Source organism: Lissotriton vulgaris, chromosome 4_1 (assembly GCF_964263255.1).
Source record: "Lissotriton vulgaris chromosome 4_1, aLisVul1.2, whole genome shotgun sequence".
Lineage (NCBI taxonomy): Eukaryota > Metazoa > Chordata > Amphibia > Caudata > Salamandridae > Lissotriton > Lissotriton vulgaris.
The window spans coordinates 322,208,933-322,227,071 of record NC_141691.1 but is presented as its reverse complement, the minus strand read 5'-3'; the positions used below and the strand labels follow the sequence as shown (position 1 = coordinate 322,227,071).

Sequence of the window (18,139 nt, the reverse complement as noted above, 5' to 3'; positions counted from 1 at the left end):
TGTACCTATGAACTACAAGTAACAAAATGATATCTGTGACAAAAGCAGTAACCCTCTAAGCTGGCCACATAAAATACAGTTCTTTTATTTCAAAGTACACATTCTTTTCAGCAGGCATATTAATCATCTGCGCTACTTTACGATGAGTCAACTGGCACTAAACAAAATCATCTTACCCCAGCAGGAACATTAATCACCAGAGTTATCTTGACAATTTTATTGTCGTCTGAAAACTTTAAGACACACAAGGAGCTGAGCAGCAGATGCTTTTAAACACATAAGTTATTTTGAAAACACAGCCCTAAAGCTGGCCCTGCTGGCGAACCTACTCAGGAGGTCAGGTCCTTGACTGTTAAAAAAATTAAATAATATTAAGAGATTAATTAAGTGTATATAAATAAACAAAAAATTGAACATTACTCATTTTAAAACTTTCTGTAAATGTGAAGGAATTTGAAACTGGAGGTTAAAAATTAAGGGCCCGATTCCGATGATGTTGGGAACTGCTGCAACTGTTGGTCGAAGCTGCTCCGACAGCACGGAATTGACCGTTCGGATTCCTTTGTGACCAACCCATTTTGATGGGCTTGGTCGGAACGGAATCCAAATTGGTTTTCCGAATGGCCTCCAACGAGCTCAGAGAGCCTGTCTGCCATTCGGAAAGCCGGCAGTAATCCCCCAGCTGCATCTTTCCGGCTGAGGAATTACAATGGCAGCTTCCCACTGCCTCTCTGTGCTGGCCTATCCGACACAGAAAGGAATTGAGAATCTGTCTTTGAGGGCCCCCAGCAGGGCTCCCATGGGTGCAAGGCCGCCGAATGGCGGCCTAATGGTTACCTATGGTGCCCCCCTGTTGACCCCTGCACCCGGTGGCAGGCACCCTCAGGGAGGAACTGCACTTCTGCTCCTTGCAATGAGAGCATGCATTCCGTTCAGAATGCATGCTCCCATTATAAAGAATAGGATTGCGACCAAACAGGGTTCTGTTGCACCCTACTTCTGGGACTGGAACCGACAACAGGATGTCGTTCTGTTCCAGTTCCAAACGGATTTCGGACGGAGTCCGGTCCTTCCGACATTGTAATCGGAGCCTTAGTTGGTATCATCAGATTGATTCGTGGAACAGTGCATCAAACAGAATGTAGTGTGGATGATGGGTTGCCTAATTGAGTTTGGAAAAGCTATGATTTTTTATATTTGTTGTGAATTAAATAACATATTTTATAACTATTGTATTGTGGTTCAAATCATTGAAATTGCTTAGGTAGGGGCCTCTGGTTTCCAGTAACAACCCAGTGGAGGTCCCCTAATCCAATAATTATTCAGTGGGGGTCTGCGGATTCCAGTAATGATTATGTGGGAGCGAGGGGATCCACTGAAATCAAAAGGTGAATCATCAGTACCAATATCCCTAAAGAGTCTGGTTTTGTGACTTACCCATTGCTGCTGGGATTGTTGGTCCACTTCACTGGAAGAGTATTTCATTGTGGTAAGGAGGCACTGTGGCCAGCGAGAAAACAATCCATATCCATGGTTCATTTCTGAGTTATCTGCTTGTTAAGGCTATAGTGTATTTTTTTATATATTTTTCAGACTAGTGTAGTCAGAAATTGTAAAGTAATGTTTATTGCATTTGCCTTCTGGGTGAGTTCAAAATAGTTAGAATTGAACCTACATGAAATTGCTTGCTTTAGTATTTGCGGTCACATGAAAATGGGAGGAAAAGTGTCTGATTAGGTGTTCGAACAGCCAGTTTGATATGAGTGGGAACATGTGTGCATGGGATTCCTTTCATATGATCAGTACTATAAAACAGGGGTACTTAATGCTACAGGACATTAGGTGCATGCTACCAGAGGGGAAAAAAGTAAAAGAACTTCACTTGTTTGATCTTATAGTAATTTTACGGCTAAAAGAAACAAATTAGTTAAACTCAATCACATTATTTATCTCATTAATGCATTGTTTAAAGGAATACATTTTACAAATCCACTTATCTTTAGATCACATTGAGATGGTCAAACAAAAGTCTTCATATCTGTTCAGCAAATAAATTGTGAATTGTAAATGTGCACTGTAGGAAATCTGCCTTTGCTGCATGGTCACCCCAGATTGTTCTCCTTTTTCTTGGCTCTATTTTTGTTGATTTAAGAACTCTGTGCACTTTACCCAGTGGCCAAGCAGGAGTTAAGGGCCTCTGCTTCCCTTTTATGCATGGTAAAATGTACTTATTCCTGACTGGCCCATTTAACTTACCTGTAAGTCTCTAGAATATGGTGTAAACATGCGCGAGGGCCTGTAATTTAAGTACCACTTGCGGTTTGCTGAACCCATTAGGCCAGCCACTATAGTGGCAATGCTAACATGGCTACATGCCTACGCCCTGTAGCCTGACTGCTGCAGCGTACAGCCTGTACTGCGACCTGTCAAAAACCCATTTTAACAGGTAAAGACCGCCCTTTTAAATATTACTAAGCCGCTCCTATCTAGGCTTTGTAACCCACAAGCAGGGTGTATTCAAAAGTGGGATATGCAGAAAATAATATTGTTATGCCCACACAGTGATAAGGCCCAAAAAGCTATTTTCACTGTACAGGCCTCGAAAAATTTACTCGCCCACTTGCAGTGGCCAGTCAGATTTGATCAGGTCAAGCTATTTTTAGCACCTACTAGTTCCTTTTGGAGAGTGAACTTTAGCTGGAAAGGAACAGGTCTTCTGCATCCAGAAAGTGAATGAGCAATAAAGATGCCATTAGATCTTGTTTTTATCCTGACACATTTGTTAGTTTGTCATTTTATTACTAGATGCTGCTTGGAAAATGTAGATTCTTTTTCTTTCTCTTACTACAGTTAGAGGTTTTTCTCAGGTGAGTTGTCTGACAGTCATTGTGAAATAAAAACACAACCTTCGAATAGCTTGTAAATTAATTGTACAAATATTTCAATATATAACGGGAATTACGAAACGGCAAATTTTTTTAAATTAAGAAATGTGATGCAAACAAAGATTTACATAGGAGCAAAACACAACAGAACACTTTACTTGGTGATTTTCAAATGGCACATATATGCAGAAACTCTGTTTCCAAACACTATTCTTTGTACACTATATAGTTTTATCAGTAAAACCACGTCAGTGGGAAATATTGTGCCATTTCAATTTAAAATCTGCTGATTGCAAATGACAGTGTTATACATTTTCATGCTTTAGTTATATATTTATTAAGGGATAGTTTTTAAACATGTTTTCAGAAACATTCTTGCCCTCACTCTGATGACAACGCTGTTAATCACTAAGAGGCAAGTCATGGGTCATGTGTATCCTATATGTGGCTAGATTTGTATTATATATGTAGTAATAGTTTAGTTTATTAAATTAAACAAAATTATTTTTTGTGCAGCAGACATGCTGAACTCGCATATTTGAAGGTATTCTCATATATGACAATGAAGAAAATGACTGCTCCGTGAATTAAAATATTTGCCCATGATCACATCATTTGAAACCAGTTTATGAGTCAAGTACATTACAATTAGGTCGAGTAGAATATTGAAGTCACTAGACCTGTGGGTCTATTAACATTTTAATGATTTTTTGAGGCCTGATGTGGCAGACCTTAACTGTAGAAAACCAGAGTACAGATTTAAATAATAATACTTCATCTCTGTTATGGGACCAGCTATAAATATAATTAAAATTCAATTTTTAATAGTTACTAAAAATCCGAGTCAGTGGTGTAGTTGGATTTGTTGTAGATATTAAAAGAAAGTAAGTTTAACCCTGACTAAAACTCCTGGAGGCGGTTGACGATATTACAACGCATTCCCTTGCAACGCATGCTTTTACTACACATGAGTTATAACGCAAATGCCTTTCCAGCACATAACCTTTAGCACGAATATTCCTTTACTACGCATATTTTTACAACGTTTTTGGTTGTAAATGTATGCATGGTAAGGGCATACTCTTGTTAAAGGTTATTCCCCTACCCCTAAACCCTTCTTACAAATACCCCTCCCCTGCCCTTACCCTAAATTCGGACCCCTTCGTTTTTTTTTATTCTAAAATTCCCCTTACCTCTCCACTTTGTCTCATCTGTTCTTCATGTGCTTTTTTTCACATTTCACGTCGTTAAGAGTAAACGGAAGTGAGACTTCTGTTTCCTCTAACAACGTCGATTGCCTTTATCACCTGCGTTTTTTTCGGGGGAAACCCCCCAAGCCCCCTTTTCTTTTCTCCCGCTTTTTTTTCTGGGGGGGGAGATCCCCGTGCCTCCTTTTTCTCGAATAGGCTTTACCACACATGCCTTTACTACGTAAATCATAGTAAAGGTATGCGTGGTAAAGGCTATTCGTGTTAACCACGCATGCGTTGTAATGCATGCGTGGTTAATGTTATGCGTGGAAACGGCCGCGTTGTAGTGGCTGTTTCCCCCAGAAGGCTAATTTGCATGAACTCTCCAGCAACTCTTAGCCTGTGCTTAGCCTGAATGAGGCGAGAACAAGGTGTGCAGTTCCTCTCAGGAGCTATACAATAGGTCAGCTTGATTGACAGGTTTACCGCAATAGGCATGCTTGACTCTTCTGAGCTCAGCCGAATATTCAGGGTGGGGCCTGTAGACATCCTGTTGACACAACAGTATCAATGCAGCAGTGCACCCCAAGGCACCCTCCTCAGAATACTTTTTGAACCTGTGGAATGATAGAAGAGCACTGGACCTGCTGTCTGCGATCTCAAAGAGGCCCCAAGGACTGGACTCTCTCCCCCTCGTACCCAGGACAAAGAAATGGACTCCAAGGCTCAGTTGGCTGACCTCCTGTCTGGCTAGATAAAACACGCTTCAGGAGGCTTTTTCCTAAAGTGCCCAGCTGACTAATGGACTTGGACTGGACTTTGTTGTTGGCCTCTGCTTGATACCCTGAGAGTCCTTAAGTGCCCCCCCTGAGGTCCTGGTGGTTTTCATAGGATCAATTTCAATGTTTTTCTTTAGAAAAGTGAAAAGTCCCTTTTCTGTGTTGGGGCATAAAACCGTTTTGGAACTTTTTGACTTCCATACTCCTCTCCATTTCTCCTTATTGGATTTTTGTCATTTTGTCCATTACATTTTACTTTATTTTTTTTATTTTTGGAGACCTTTTATTCATTTTGACTTTATTAATGATTTGGTGCTGCATAGATACTTTACTGCCCTAAGCTAAGCCTGTCTGCTCTGTTCCATAGCTACTAGACCGTTTATGTCAGGTTAATTTCGTGAGTTAGAGAGCTCACCCACACAAGAGTTGTGATTATTGCTTAAGGTGGGCTGTCGTCCATCCCATAAAATAATCCAATTTCTTACATGCACCACCACCACCAGTGAATTGAAAGAGTTTTGAATGGAGGAAAATATTTTGGAGTTTATCCTGGTAATATGAATATCAAGGAATTTAATCATGTGTTATTTGTTTGCCGTGCACTACTACATTTCTCCATCTCATCCTAAATTCAATGTTTGTAATACTAAAACAGCTGTGTAGGCAAGGGAACTTTTCAATTTACTCAATAAATGAGGTTAAGTGCACATAAATTAAAAAAAAATCTTTGTTATTGTCTTGCTGAGCTTTACGCTTCCTGTTATATCTCGTTTTTATGTGGCCCTCTTTTGGGTTCTAAAACATAAATATAGGATTGTGGATGTGGTAAAAAGGGAGCTCAGGTTAGGAAACATGGAGCGTGATGAAAAACACCTATATGCTTATAGTGCTTATGGAGTGCAATACTGAAGAGAGGGGGAATCATCCTCAAGGAAAAGGGGGGACATTCTGTAAGAAGAGCAAGTAAAATCAATGGATTGCAAAAGGAATGAGGTAAAGAAAGTGCACTTCCATACCTAGTCTTAAAAAAGTTTAAGGATATGTTGTGCATGTACCTTTATCTTTCAGGAAATAGTGGTACCCACCTCTTGCCCATGTGGTTTATTCCACTAAGTTCATTGTGGGTTTCTCCTGTTTTTTGCTTCAAGTGAAGCTGATATGTATGATACAGAAATGGCCATTTAAGTGAAGAGGCACCTACCCCCTTTAGGATGCGGGCATCACACTGAAGTTCACATCAGGAATTCATCTCTAATCTCTACAAATTTCCCTGAGATGCCTGCTAAATGGAGTGATTAACATTTTGTGAAGATCAGGAAGAATTTAGGAAGACTCCTGAAAGAAAGAAAACATTTTAATACCTCTCCCTCTACACAGCTGTCCCAATTTTTGTTGGCTTGCACTGGCACAATTGATACATATTTAATTATTTTTGCCAGTGCCCAAGTACTTTTGAGTAAATTCCTAAGACACATAAAGGATATGCAAAAACAAACTAGCCAATGGGAGTAATGTTGTTCCTTTTTAGTTTGCTCATGATTGAAGTTTAGTTTATGTTATTTGCTACCGAGCATCATATTATGCTGTTAGTGTTAGGCTATGACTGTTTCCTGACCTTAGATGAATTGCTGTTAGTGTTAGGCTATGACTGTTTCCTGACCTTAGATAAATGCCTGTTGGCGGTGGGATGAGAAGTTAAATGTTATAGTTAATGTCTCTAAGATGCTCAAATGGACTGCTAAGGTTCTTTTTCTTGGAGACATGTTTGACTGCAATAAATTGAGAAGAATCGAGAGATTGAAAACACGTATGTTCTAGGAGAGCAAGTGCAGGAAGCACACGGAATTTAGCTTACATTTTTAACAGTTTTGTTGTGTTTTGTAACTGGAGTACTCAGAAATTGCTCCCAATGCTCCGTTGCCAATAGAAGTCTTTAAAGATTAAGGCAAAGAAAAGGTTTGCAGCTTGTATGTGTATTGTATGAAAAGCAGGAGGCTCTGCGGTTGGCCCCAAAGCAGCTTTAGGGAGAAACAATGCTGCACAGGAAGGAACAAGAGAAGGTGGCCCAAAATCTGGTCTTCCAAGATGTCCTGCAGCAGGGAATGGCCATATATTAGGCAGACATGCAAGCAGGACAAGGTCTTGTTAGACTAGAGGAGTTAATCAGATTCAGGCCCTTGAAGGAAACAGGACCCATCGGCAGTATCCATCTTAATTAGGCTATGATCGAGCCTCAACTCTAAACAGTCTAAAGTGATATAAGAGGGAACAAACCTCTAAACATGAGCAAGCAAGAACGACAATGCAAAACAATATGGATATTAAGGACAACCAACAACAACACCATTAGACAACAGTTCATTTAGTTGCACACTTCTGATGAATAAACATTTACTATAAAGTAGAGTTAGACTCTGGTGTGGGCCTGCGATTGATACCTTCTTTATCTATAGGGCAAATTTTGTGGTTGTCAAAAAATAGAAATTCCACCAACAGAAGTACATGTACATCATTGTGCACATGCCAGACAAAGGACATAGTCCGGCAGTACGAATGTAACAGAACCCACTAATCGTGGCCTATAAAGTCATGAAAATGCACTCCAGTTGCAAATGATGATAACACACAGGAATCCCAGCAGTCACTCAGTGACATACTCACGACCAGGAGTGTTCTAGATTTCGTCAGAAAGTTGTAAACTCCTAGACTTAACCACTTGGCATCTTTTTTAAGTCAGCTTTGTGAACCTTAGAAGTATTGAAAGTAAAAAAAATAAAGAAAAATACAAAAAGGGACCCTGTGGTGCAGTGGGAACATGCATTTTGTTAGTCACGGTGGGAAGTTCTGGGTCTGGATGTGCACACATGAATGCAATGCTGAGCCAACCACCAGCGAAGTGAGAGAAAGGCGTTTTTGTTGGACGCACCCTAGGCTTCCTTTCCCATATGCCTGGTTGTCCATGTGAAGTGGGAAGGGGAAAACATGGTCATTTCAGAAACATGGTAATTACAGAAACATGTCTGCTTTAATTGCCCGTGCACCAACGCTCATTGAACGTGTTTCTTTATAAGACCGAGAAAGGGACCCGTTTTTTTGGGTGGCCCAGTTGGGTTTTCTTACATCCACCTGGATGGAGACCAGGTCACGGTACTTCCACATACAAGGATCATTAAATGTAAGCATATGCTAGTATCAATGCCTCCTGCATGTGCCCCATCTGAATAGGTGTCTGGGTATTGTGTGGGACTGGTTGGCCATCTTAGAGCTGCTCTTTGTGCTTCCGGGATGTGCCCCTGCCTTGTCGTGCAAGCTGTTTGGTGTGCGTTTTAGTCAGTTGATCAATGTAAACCTTTCTTTTGACAGGCTGGCTGGAAGGAAAACCATGCAACGTTCATGAACGAACTGAAAAACCTTCAGGCTTCAGGGCTGACGACACTCGGGCAGGCACTGAGATCATCCTTCGATCTCTTAAATGTGAACAGATTAGTGTCCGGAATCGACAATTATGGACAGGTGAGAATCTGTTCTATACTGATAGTTGATAAACTTCCGTTCTGTAAAACATATTTCAGTCCGGGGGTGGGTGATGAGCGATTAAGGAAAAAATGTAAATTTGAAATGTTTATAACAGTAGGTTGCAGTAATTTTAATTTGCAGTAAGACACAACGCACTTTGGCTCTTATTCTCCTGATACAGACTGAAACTGGAATTCTGAGCAATGCAATTGCAACCTGGGGTTGGGGATAAACTCGGGCGCGCAGATTGTGCATATGTTATATGGGGGCGAGGGGCGAAATTGGCAGTTTTGAAATTACCTATGGAACTTGCTGAGCAAACACAGATTTCACTTGCAATTTACCTGTTTCATAGGGGACAACTCTGCATTACATGTCAGTTCTGAGTTACCCACTCTGTTGGTAATTGTGGGTGCAAGGTTACTGCAAAGTATTTAGACGTGCACTTGGAACTAAAGCCTAAGTGTGGTCCTCTATAAGTGGCTATTCAAGCTAGTTCATCCGCTGCCTCCCTCCTGAATGGGTAGGCTTCATACTGTGCCATTGCCGCTCTACTTTCTTGAGCTTCTGTTACAGTTGCAATCAACCAGCAACAACACCAGGCAAGGTGGGGAGTTTTGTCGTTACAGGTGCCTTGAGTGCTCGGTGAGCAATAGCTGGATGGACAGTGTGCTCAGTCCTAGAGTAATGGACATCCTCGCCACTCTCTGGCAGAACAGAGACCAGTGTGGTGGAAATGCATGGAGAATGAGAGACCTAATTCGCCATTAGGCTAGAACACCAGCAAAAAGTGCCAAACTGTTGAAGGTTAGCTGACATAGAACAATTAAATGCCCTAACAGTAAAAGACAATCTACGTGCCCTGAACAGGAGAACAATATCTGACCCAAATGGGGCGATGACCTATAATAAACTCAGTTGCGCCTCCCGTATCGATTATATCTTGCTCGATACCAGCTCCTGGAGCAGATTAGTGGATATGGAAGTTGTACAGTCACAGGACAGCGACCATAATCCACTATGCATGGAAATAAAATGGGGGAGGGAGAGGGAATTAGTAGAGATGCCGTTAATGACTACAAAAGAACTAATCCCGTCTGATGGTAACCGTAAGCTTAAGTGGAACAAGATACTGGGTCAAGAAGATAGTCTGCTTTGTATTAGAGGATTGGTGGAATAACAAACTAGGGAACTTATTTCTGAAATCATGGTCCCCCACAAAGAAAATAACAATTTTAGTCTTGTAGAGTCTCATAATACCCTAGTGAGGAAAATTGGCTCCTTCTTCGTAGTAACAGGCAGCGGAGGATCAAAAAGGAAGTACCTTATAAAAGCTAGCACCCCCTGGTATACGGCGCAATGAGGGGAGAAGAGAAGGGAAATAGGAAGTGCCATTAGGAGAAAGGATAGTACAGCTGTACGGCTGGCTAGAAGGGAATATAATATCTGCATAAAAAATGCTAAGAGGGATATGGAGGAGGAGTACTGGCAGGAACTAAAGGTGGCTGCCAGCCCAAAAAAAATAATATTGTTCTGAAACTTGATAAATAAGTTAGACAGAAGAGGAGTGGACCCGCTTGCCAACCATATAACTGAACAACAATGGCACACACACTTTACCAAACTGTATTGTTGCGAGGAAGAGGCGGTTCCATCTTGCTGGGGACAAACTGACCCCTGCAACAATGGGACTATATCCACTGAGCCCTTCACAGCCCAGGAAGTAGTTGCAGCTATAAGGAATATAACCCCTGCAAAAGCGGCTGGCATGGATGGGATACTGGGTGACTTGTATATATATGACCCCAAGTTGTGGTCTAACCTCATTGCCCCCTTGATGAACTTAATCCTTGGTGGTCACCCTGTTCCCGACTCTTGGAAGGGAGCAGAAGTGGTCACAATTCACAAGAAAGGTGACAGGGAGGACCCCGCCAACTACAGGCCGATTAGTTTAATCGATGCTATGCAGAAAGTGGTTGGCAGGGTGATTGTGAACAGAATAGATAGATGGCTAGAGGAGGGGAATATACTCTCCCACTTCCAGGCGGGATTTCGCAAAAATGTGGGCACAATGGATCAGGTCTTCAGGTTTTGGGCAATCTATTGGAAAATAGTAACCGTTATGAAGGGGAAACTCTACCTGGCCTTTGTAGACCTTAAAAGTGCGTTTGACTTGGTACCCCGTGAAAAACTCTGGAGGGTCTTACAGGACATGGGGTTCCCACGCTACCTTCTGGAACTGATAGTTAAGCTTCACGTGGATAGTTACGCTAGGATTAGGTGGGGAGCCAGGGGCAGCTAACAGGGAGGGTGTCCGTGAACAGGGGTGTTCAACAGGGCTGTGTGATGGCCCCGACACTGTTCTCCCTCTTTGTTAATGGGGTTGTGGAACATTTGAGGGAGGACAGTGCCGATGCCCCGGTCCTGGCTGGGGAGAACACACCCACCCTCCTCTTCGCGGACGATACCCTGCTGCTGGCCAAAACCCCAACGGGCCTGCGAAAATTATTGGATAAATTCGGCCTGTTTTTGCCATGAACGTGGACTCACCATCAACACGACTAAAACAAAGCTGATGGTGTTACCCCGCCCTCCAAAAAGGGAAGGAAACTTCAGATTTCTCTTAATGGATCCCCTCTCGAGGTGGTTGAGGAATTTGACTATCTGGGAATCAGGATCAATAGTAAAATGAGGTGGGATTCCCATATAGCCAAAATGTTGCTAAACCTCAAGAGAGTTTCGGGTGCCATCTTAAGGAGCCAGCGATTATCAGTTAGTAGACCCATTGCCCCGGCTCTCGCTGGGTATGAAGGAAGGGCACTGCCTTCTGCGACATATGATGCAGAACTATGGGGTGGTGAAAATGTCCAAGACTTGGTCAGAGCTGAGAATAAATTTATAAGGGAGCTAGTTGCCTTACCGACCGCAACCCCGCGGAAACCACTGTATTTAGATATGGGCAAACGCTCTATCTAAGATGTAGTCCATCGGCGCCCGTTGCTGTTCTGGGTGCGCCTAAGGGGGACCCCAGAGCTAGCAAACTATGCCCTGGTGATGGACAAACTGATTGCTTTGAACACCGGGAGTAAAATACATTGGGAAAACAAACTTAAACAGATGGTTTTGAAGTTGGGTCTGGCTGAATCCTGGACCACCCAGTCCCCACCCCCAAAGCAAGTAATAAAGAAAATTTATTGGGAGTGGGTGGAGGCAGAAGAACAGAGGAATCCGAGCTGGGGCCCCTTAACCTCGCAGTTTTTAGAACACAAGCCAATTAGGAAGTTGGAACCGTTTCTAGACCTCATCAGAATACCTAGAGACAGATTGATCTTTTTAAAGATGAGGTACAGGACATTACCACTCAACAATTTCACCAAAGGTTGGAAAGGCTCAAGGGCCCCAAACGGTGCATGCCCTTGTTGTCCTTGCAAAATAGAATCCCTTCCACACTTTCTGTTTGGCTGTAAAGCTTATAAGAGGGCAAGACATAGATGGCTGAGACCGGTTTGCAGGGAGCTGGCGGTTAGAGACTTCCGGGTTGCCCTCCGCATCATTACAACTAACACGTCTTCCCTCTTTATTGTTTGTGGTGTGGCAAAATATTTATCAAGTGCTTGGCTCATTCGCACGATGATGTTTAATGCTACTAAAGCTTAGACCCTTTGGACATGGTCATTAACTCATAATGTTTTTAAATACCGCCGTACTTTAGTATTGTCATGTAATTATGTTTTAAATGTATATAGCATTTTAGAAATTTTTTAATATGAAATGTACATTTTTAGCTCCAAAGTTTTTTATTTTTATTTTTATTTTTTATGAATGTATGTACTTTTATGATATGACAATATCGAATAAAGTATCGAAAGAAAGAACTTTAATAATGGAACAGAAGCAGAGTTTCTCTAATATTACCTTGTGGGAATGGCCGCCTCTTGCTCTGTCCCCCCTACCCTTCTCCACCACCACACCTACCTCTCTTGTGTCACAATGCTTCAAATAGCCAAATAGTTTTTAACTTGTGCCTATTGTCACTTCATACTGCTGGGGTAGTGATATTTCAATCCAAAATGTCTTACCCGTTGTGCTAGTGTTACAACTATAGTTCAAACAGGTTAAGAATCTAATTGTTTTCTCTTTCTGTTCTTTAAGGGGAGAAATCCCTTTTTTTTAGAGCCTTCCGTTTTAATTACAATCACTGATGGAAACAAACTTACATCCTCTGCAGGTGTACAAGAAGAGGTAAGACTGATATTTGCAGTGCAGGTCCTGAGTTCATAAGAACATCAGAGTATGAAGATGTTACCAGCACGCATGTCCTTGAATTGTTGTAGTGTGTCCGTCCTTGCTTTGGAAATATAGTATACCTGAATACTAGGGATAAGACACTCCTCGGAGTGGAAGCATCATTTAGACTGGGGTTACTGCCGAAGACTCAGAGTCAAGTGGAGGGTTGTGAATCCCGATCCCCCATGTTAGAGACAACCCATCTACAGGTGTTCGGACAACTGTCAGCTGCAGGAATGAATTAAAAAATAAGCAACCTGTTAAACAAAAACAGTGGGACATAACATAGCATTGTGATTAAGATTTATTCTCGGGGGCAACCATTCTTCCTTTCTTCAGGCATCTGAAAATGATTAGAGTAGGGTGATAACTATTGGTTCTACAATTTTCATTTACAATCTAAAAGCCATAACCATGATATTTTGCATAGTGAATAACACCTAATGTGAAATGTTCCCAGGTGGGAATGAATTTTGTTGAGAAGCCCAAGAGACTGATCCATCTCGCAGGAGCTCAGCACTGAAGGAATACATCTGAAAACTGTCGGAGACAATGTTTGATCAAAGACAAGTGCCCTTTTCTTCCTGAAGAAGGAGACTTGCCGAGATTGCAGCAACTCTTGTCCTCCGAGATTATAATAATGGATAATAGTTACGATGCTTCCCTTAATTTCAAATGCTACATCTTCCCTATGAGCAGGTATTAAGAGCGGAGACAGATACCTGCTTCCCCAAATAAGTGTTGTCACTAATTGAGCCTATTATCAGGATGTGAACTGTGAAGATCAATAAAATGCCTATTGACTATTGTGAACACTTACTGGGAGGGTGTTGATGTACGCAAGAACTTGATGAAGGCCGGCCAGAGAGACCCCAAATTATTCAACACCACAGGTCCTTCATTTGTACTGAAATGCTTTGGATCCGAATGCTTGGCCTTCCATTCTTTGCATAATGTATTAGGCCATAGTTTACACTTACACTTGCCTGTGGCCTTCGTGCCCCTTTAGTCAACTTTCCTAAAAGAAAAAAAAGAAAATTGGATGATCTCTCCAGTTACCGGGTATTAACTGAGTTATGCCCTCCCTCCAGAGTCTATGCCAAGATATGAGTCAAACCAATGGGCAAAAATTGTTTTGTTCTATTTCAGTATTTAAGAAGGTGATGTCATTAGTGCCTAAGGAGCGGGCATTAATGTTGATGGCAAAGTGTATATTGCTGATCTGCAGTGCTACCCCGCTATGTGATTGTTGATTGCTTGACTGCCTTAAACAAAGTTGATAGAGCCATATTGCCGATCAAATGTTTTGAAATGGGGAACCCCAAAAAGCTTAGTAACATTAATTGTACAAGAATACCAAGGTACTAGTGAGCAACAGAGTCCCATAGGAGTAGAGTGCACAGTGTTGCGTATCTCTGCAATTTAGAGTTGGAATTTGCCAAAGTACCTTTGTTTCCTCCTGCGATTGGCGAAAACATGAAACAGCACTGTTTTGCAGACTGCGTCATCTGTGATCATACCTTCTAGTTACCTAGTCAATTACGTGGCTAACACTCAAACTGTGATGTTTTGACGAAAACACAGTTTAGGGCTATGTATTTTTGGATTTAGACAGTTTACTCGTACCAAAATATATCGATTTTTGCAAACTATGCACTTAAGTAATTCAACTTAGTTCCTGGAGCTGGAAACAATGAAAAAGTACACCAAAGTTTAGTTGATTTTATGGGTCTTACTCTCTCTCCGTTATTTAAGGCATTTAATAGTAAAATGTATCAGTATAGACCCATGGTACGCTGGTATTTCTAATTAAAAAACTTTAAGTACTATGTTGCTGCCACGCGTAGTTCAGTATTTGAAGAAGCTCTTCGTGGTACACAAATCAACACAAATGGAGATGCTACAGCTGAAGTTGGGACTTATTCCATTTTGGCCCAGGGCGCTGTCATTACTATTAAATTTGTACTTTTAATTGTCGCTGGCACCGACACATTTCTTTCGTTCTTTGATTTATTGTCAAAAACACACATGCCAAACGTGGTGTTTTATAATTAATTTTGTAAATTGTACCTAAATTTGATTCTTTTATCCAAATGTTTAAAGAATTCCATTAGAAGTGTTACAAAGGAAATGACAACAAATTGTCAATCCGAATTGATTTAGCATCTACAGGGAAAGACATTTTGTGCACAATGTTATGATGGATGGGTTGTGGTGATCTGCCATGACATTGAAATTGTTACAAACTTATGTATTAGAAAATGTTTTATGTTTTAGATTTAGTTAAGCTCAGTGCAGTGTTGTCTATCACAGAGTAATCTATAGTATGGGAGTCTTTTGTCAAGAAAGAGACTGCAGTTCATTTTTTCCATTACATGTCATTTTGTAGCAAAAACGCAACCTTTCGAATATTTCATAAATTTGTTTGTACATGAGGATGAAAATGTACCAATGTAATAATGCGCTTGTATAAACAGGATGTTCTGGTCACTGTTGTACACTTGTAAAAGGTTTTCCCTTGAGATATAAAATTTTGTGAGTTTATTTTTGTGTTCATATTTTTTTATATGAATTGTTTAAACAGAGTGTAGATTATAGGTAGAAAGTGGTTTGATATTAAGTCATTGATATCACATTGACTTTTTTATTCCACTCATGTGCTGCAATATTTTTTAAAGCCCTTCTTGCCCCATTGTTAGCTGTGTTAGGATCCTAAAAGGCAAACCTTTAGTATCCTAACTGCAGTACATATTCTAAGATACTTTACCTTGACCTCTTAAGTAATTGTTCTTGCAAATAGTGTTTTAGACATTAAACAAGTCCAACATTGTTTAATTGTGGTTCATGAAATTTCATGGAAATGTTGCGCAAAATGTGATTAGCTGAAATCTTGCATAATGTTTCATGAGGAATACCAGCAGGACACTGGTTTGAGTAGACCATGTCTCTTTGGGAGACATTTTTTGCTTGAATCCAATCTCCCTAGGAGGAAAAAACCCAACATCACCTAATGCAACTTTTTGTGGAATTCCATGTAATGCAAAATGTTGGCATTTGACAAATTTCATCACTAAAATTTACATTTCTTTCAGTCCTAGCATTAATGTCTTCTATGAAATGTTGCTTTACACAGCTTCACCTTCCCTTAAATTCTCCTTTACCTGGAAGTGAACTTACCAAGGAACCTTTCCGCTGGGATCAGAGGCTGTTTGCGCTGGTGCTGCGTCTTCCTGGAGCCTCGTCTGTCGAGTCAGAGCAGCTGGGGAGTGTGCCAATGGATGAGTCTGCAATAACACAGATGTGTGAAGTCACAGGAGGTATTTAGAAAGGAAGGTCTTGTGATTACGTTCAAATGACCATTAATGGCCTGGGCTGTTATCTCAAGTGTTGCAGTGAGATCCTGCATGCTCAGATTCCTGTTTGTGACTTTGCACAGAAGTTCAGACTTTATTAACCTTGTTATGGCTCTTAAGATGAAAAGTAACGCCAACCCAAATGTGTTTGCATATCTGCTTCTTATTTTCGTTAAGTAGAAATTTTTATGTTGTTTTTTAACATTGCTGGATTTGTAGTCGTTGCCCCTTTTTAGGTCGAGGGACCGTTAAGCTGCGAAGCAGCTTTCGGTCCGGAGAATTAATGTCTCTAAGTAGCTCAGTAGATCTCGCCTCCTTGCCCCGTCTCTTCTCCATTGGCTGGCTTCCTAAACGGAGGCCAGCCATTGGAGGAGAGATCCCTCACTCCGATGTAGCCCCGTCCTTTTCGGATTTGGGGGCGTAATTTTTGCTGTTCTTTAGACAGTGACGTCGTCCGTCACTCAGCACAGCAAAACACGCCCCCCAAATCCGAAAATGTCCTAAGCTTTGTTGCCGCCATTGTTGCCCAGCCGGCGCCGAGTACGTTGATGCAGCGCACATGCTCCGGTGCGGATGGGGCTTCCGCCCAGCGCCTCGGAGCCCAGCTGCAGTCTTTTCCGCCCTTCATTCTGGCGGCAGCAGCAGCAGCGGGCATTTTGCTGGAGCACCGCAACAGCTGCCACCGCCATGGACTTCACCCCGAGCCCCCCGGAGAGAGGTGAGATGAGCGAAGCTACGGGGAGAGGGACCTCCACACTGGCCTCGCCGCCCCCTCCTCCCCGCCCCCCCCGCCAGCCTCTCCCTGCCACGGCACCGCCAGTAGCAGCACCTCACACCCGCAGTGCCAGTGCCCCGCCGCCGGACCCCAGGGCCTCAGCCAGCCGCCCCGGGACCAGCACAGCAGGTCTGAGGAGAAAGGGTCCACCGGTCTTAACACCGGCACCGCCGCCAGTTAGAGCGGGCAGAGTAAGGGATCAGTGAGAGGCAGTCCCCCCCCCCCCCCTGTCCATTTCTCCTTTCCCGCCCCCCCTCCCTGTCCGTGTCTCCTTTCCGGCCACCCCCCCGCCCGCTGTCCGTATCTCCTTTCCCGCTCCCTCCCGCTGTCCGTGTCTCCTTTCCCGCCCCCCCCGCTGTCTGTGTCTCCTTTCCCGCCCCCGCTGTCCGTGTCTGATGCTTCAGGGAGATGCTGTTTTTTCACCCCTCAGCGCCATGAAACCGCTGGTGTAAGAGCGCTATATAAGAAGTTTTAAACTCAAAACTTTGTGTAGTATGTTTCCCAGGTGCCCATGCTTTTTCCCATGTGTGTATGTTGCCTTCGGAATAGAGATGATGTAACTAAATAGATTGACCGTATGTATGTATAGCAATATGTACAGCTGGAAAACTGCTTCATAAATTGAAATCTCAATTACAGAGTACTAATGGGACATCGTAAAGCCTCACTGGTTGGAATCATTCGGCACCGCCGCCAGTTAGAGCGGGCAGAGTGAGGGATCAGTGAGAGGCAGTGTCCCCCCCCCCCCGCACGCAAGGCCGCCCAGACCCCCAGACAAATTACCTGCTGATGCGGCCGACAGTGGCGTTGCTCGGGGTCCCCCGTGTCTCCCTTCCCGCCCCCCCCCCTCCCGCTAGCTGTGTCTCCTTTCCCGCCACCCCGCTGTCCGTGTCTCCTTTCCCGCCCCCCCCCCCCCCGCTGTCCGTGTCTCCTTTCCGGCCCCCTCCCCTGTCCGTGTCTCCTTTCCGGCCCCCTCCCCTGTCCGTGTCTCCTTTCCCGCCCCCCCCCCCTGTCCGTGTCTCCTTTCCCGCTCCCCCCGCTGTCCGTGTCTCCTTTCCCGCCCCCCCGCTGTCCATGTCTCCTTTCCGCCCCCCCCGCTGTCTGTGTCTCCTTTCCCGCTCCCCCCGCTGTCCGTGTCTCCTTTCCCGCCCCCGCTGTCCGTGTCTCCTTCCCCCCTCCCGCTGTTCGTGTCTCCTCCCCCCCCACCCCCGCTGTCCGTGTCTCCTTTCGCGCCCCCCCTCCCGCTAACCGTGTCAGAGAAGTTTGCGCAGGCTGTCTGCTTCCTCTTGGTGGACCTGTAAAGCCTTGCATCTTCTCGTGGTCCTGGAGAAGATGATTTTGCAGGGAAGCAGTA

General features: G+C 43.2%; 1 protein-coding gene across 2 annotated transcripts in view; it reads left to right on the top strand.

Moving 5' to 3' along the window:
* The window catches only part of LOC147718704 (integrator complex subunit 6-like), a 340,537-nt gene that overhangs the window by 71,578 nt on the left and 250,820 nt on the right, over positions 1-18,139 (top strand). For both annotated transcript variants that reach the window (XM_086918674.1, XM_086918675.1), the window contains exons 3-5: positions 8,218-8,367; positions 12,523-12,612; positions 15,791-15,974. In XM_086918674.1, coding sequence (XP_086774800.1) covers positions 8,218-8,367; positions 12,523-12,612; positions 15,791-15,974 — 424 coding nt within the window. The remainder of the gene's footprint in view (positions 1-8,217; positions 8,368-12,522; positions 12,613-15,790; positions 15,975-18,139) is intronic.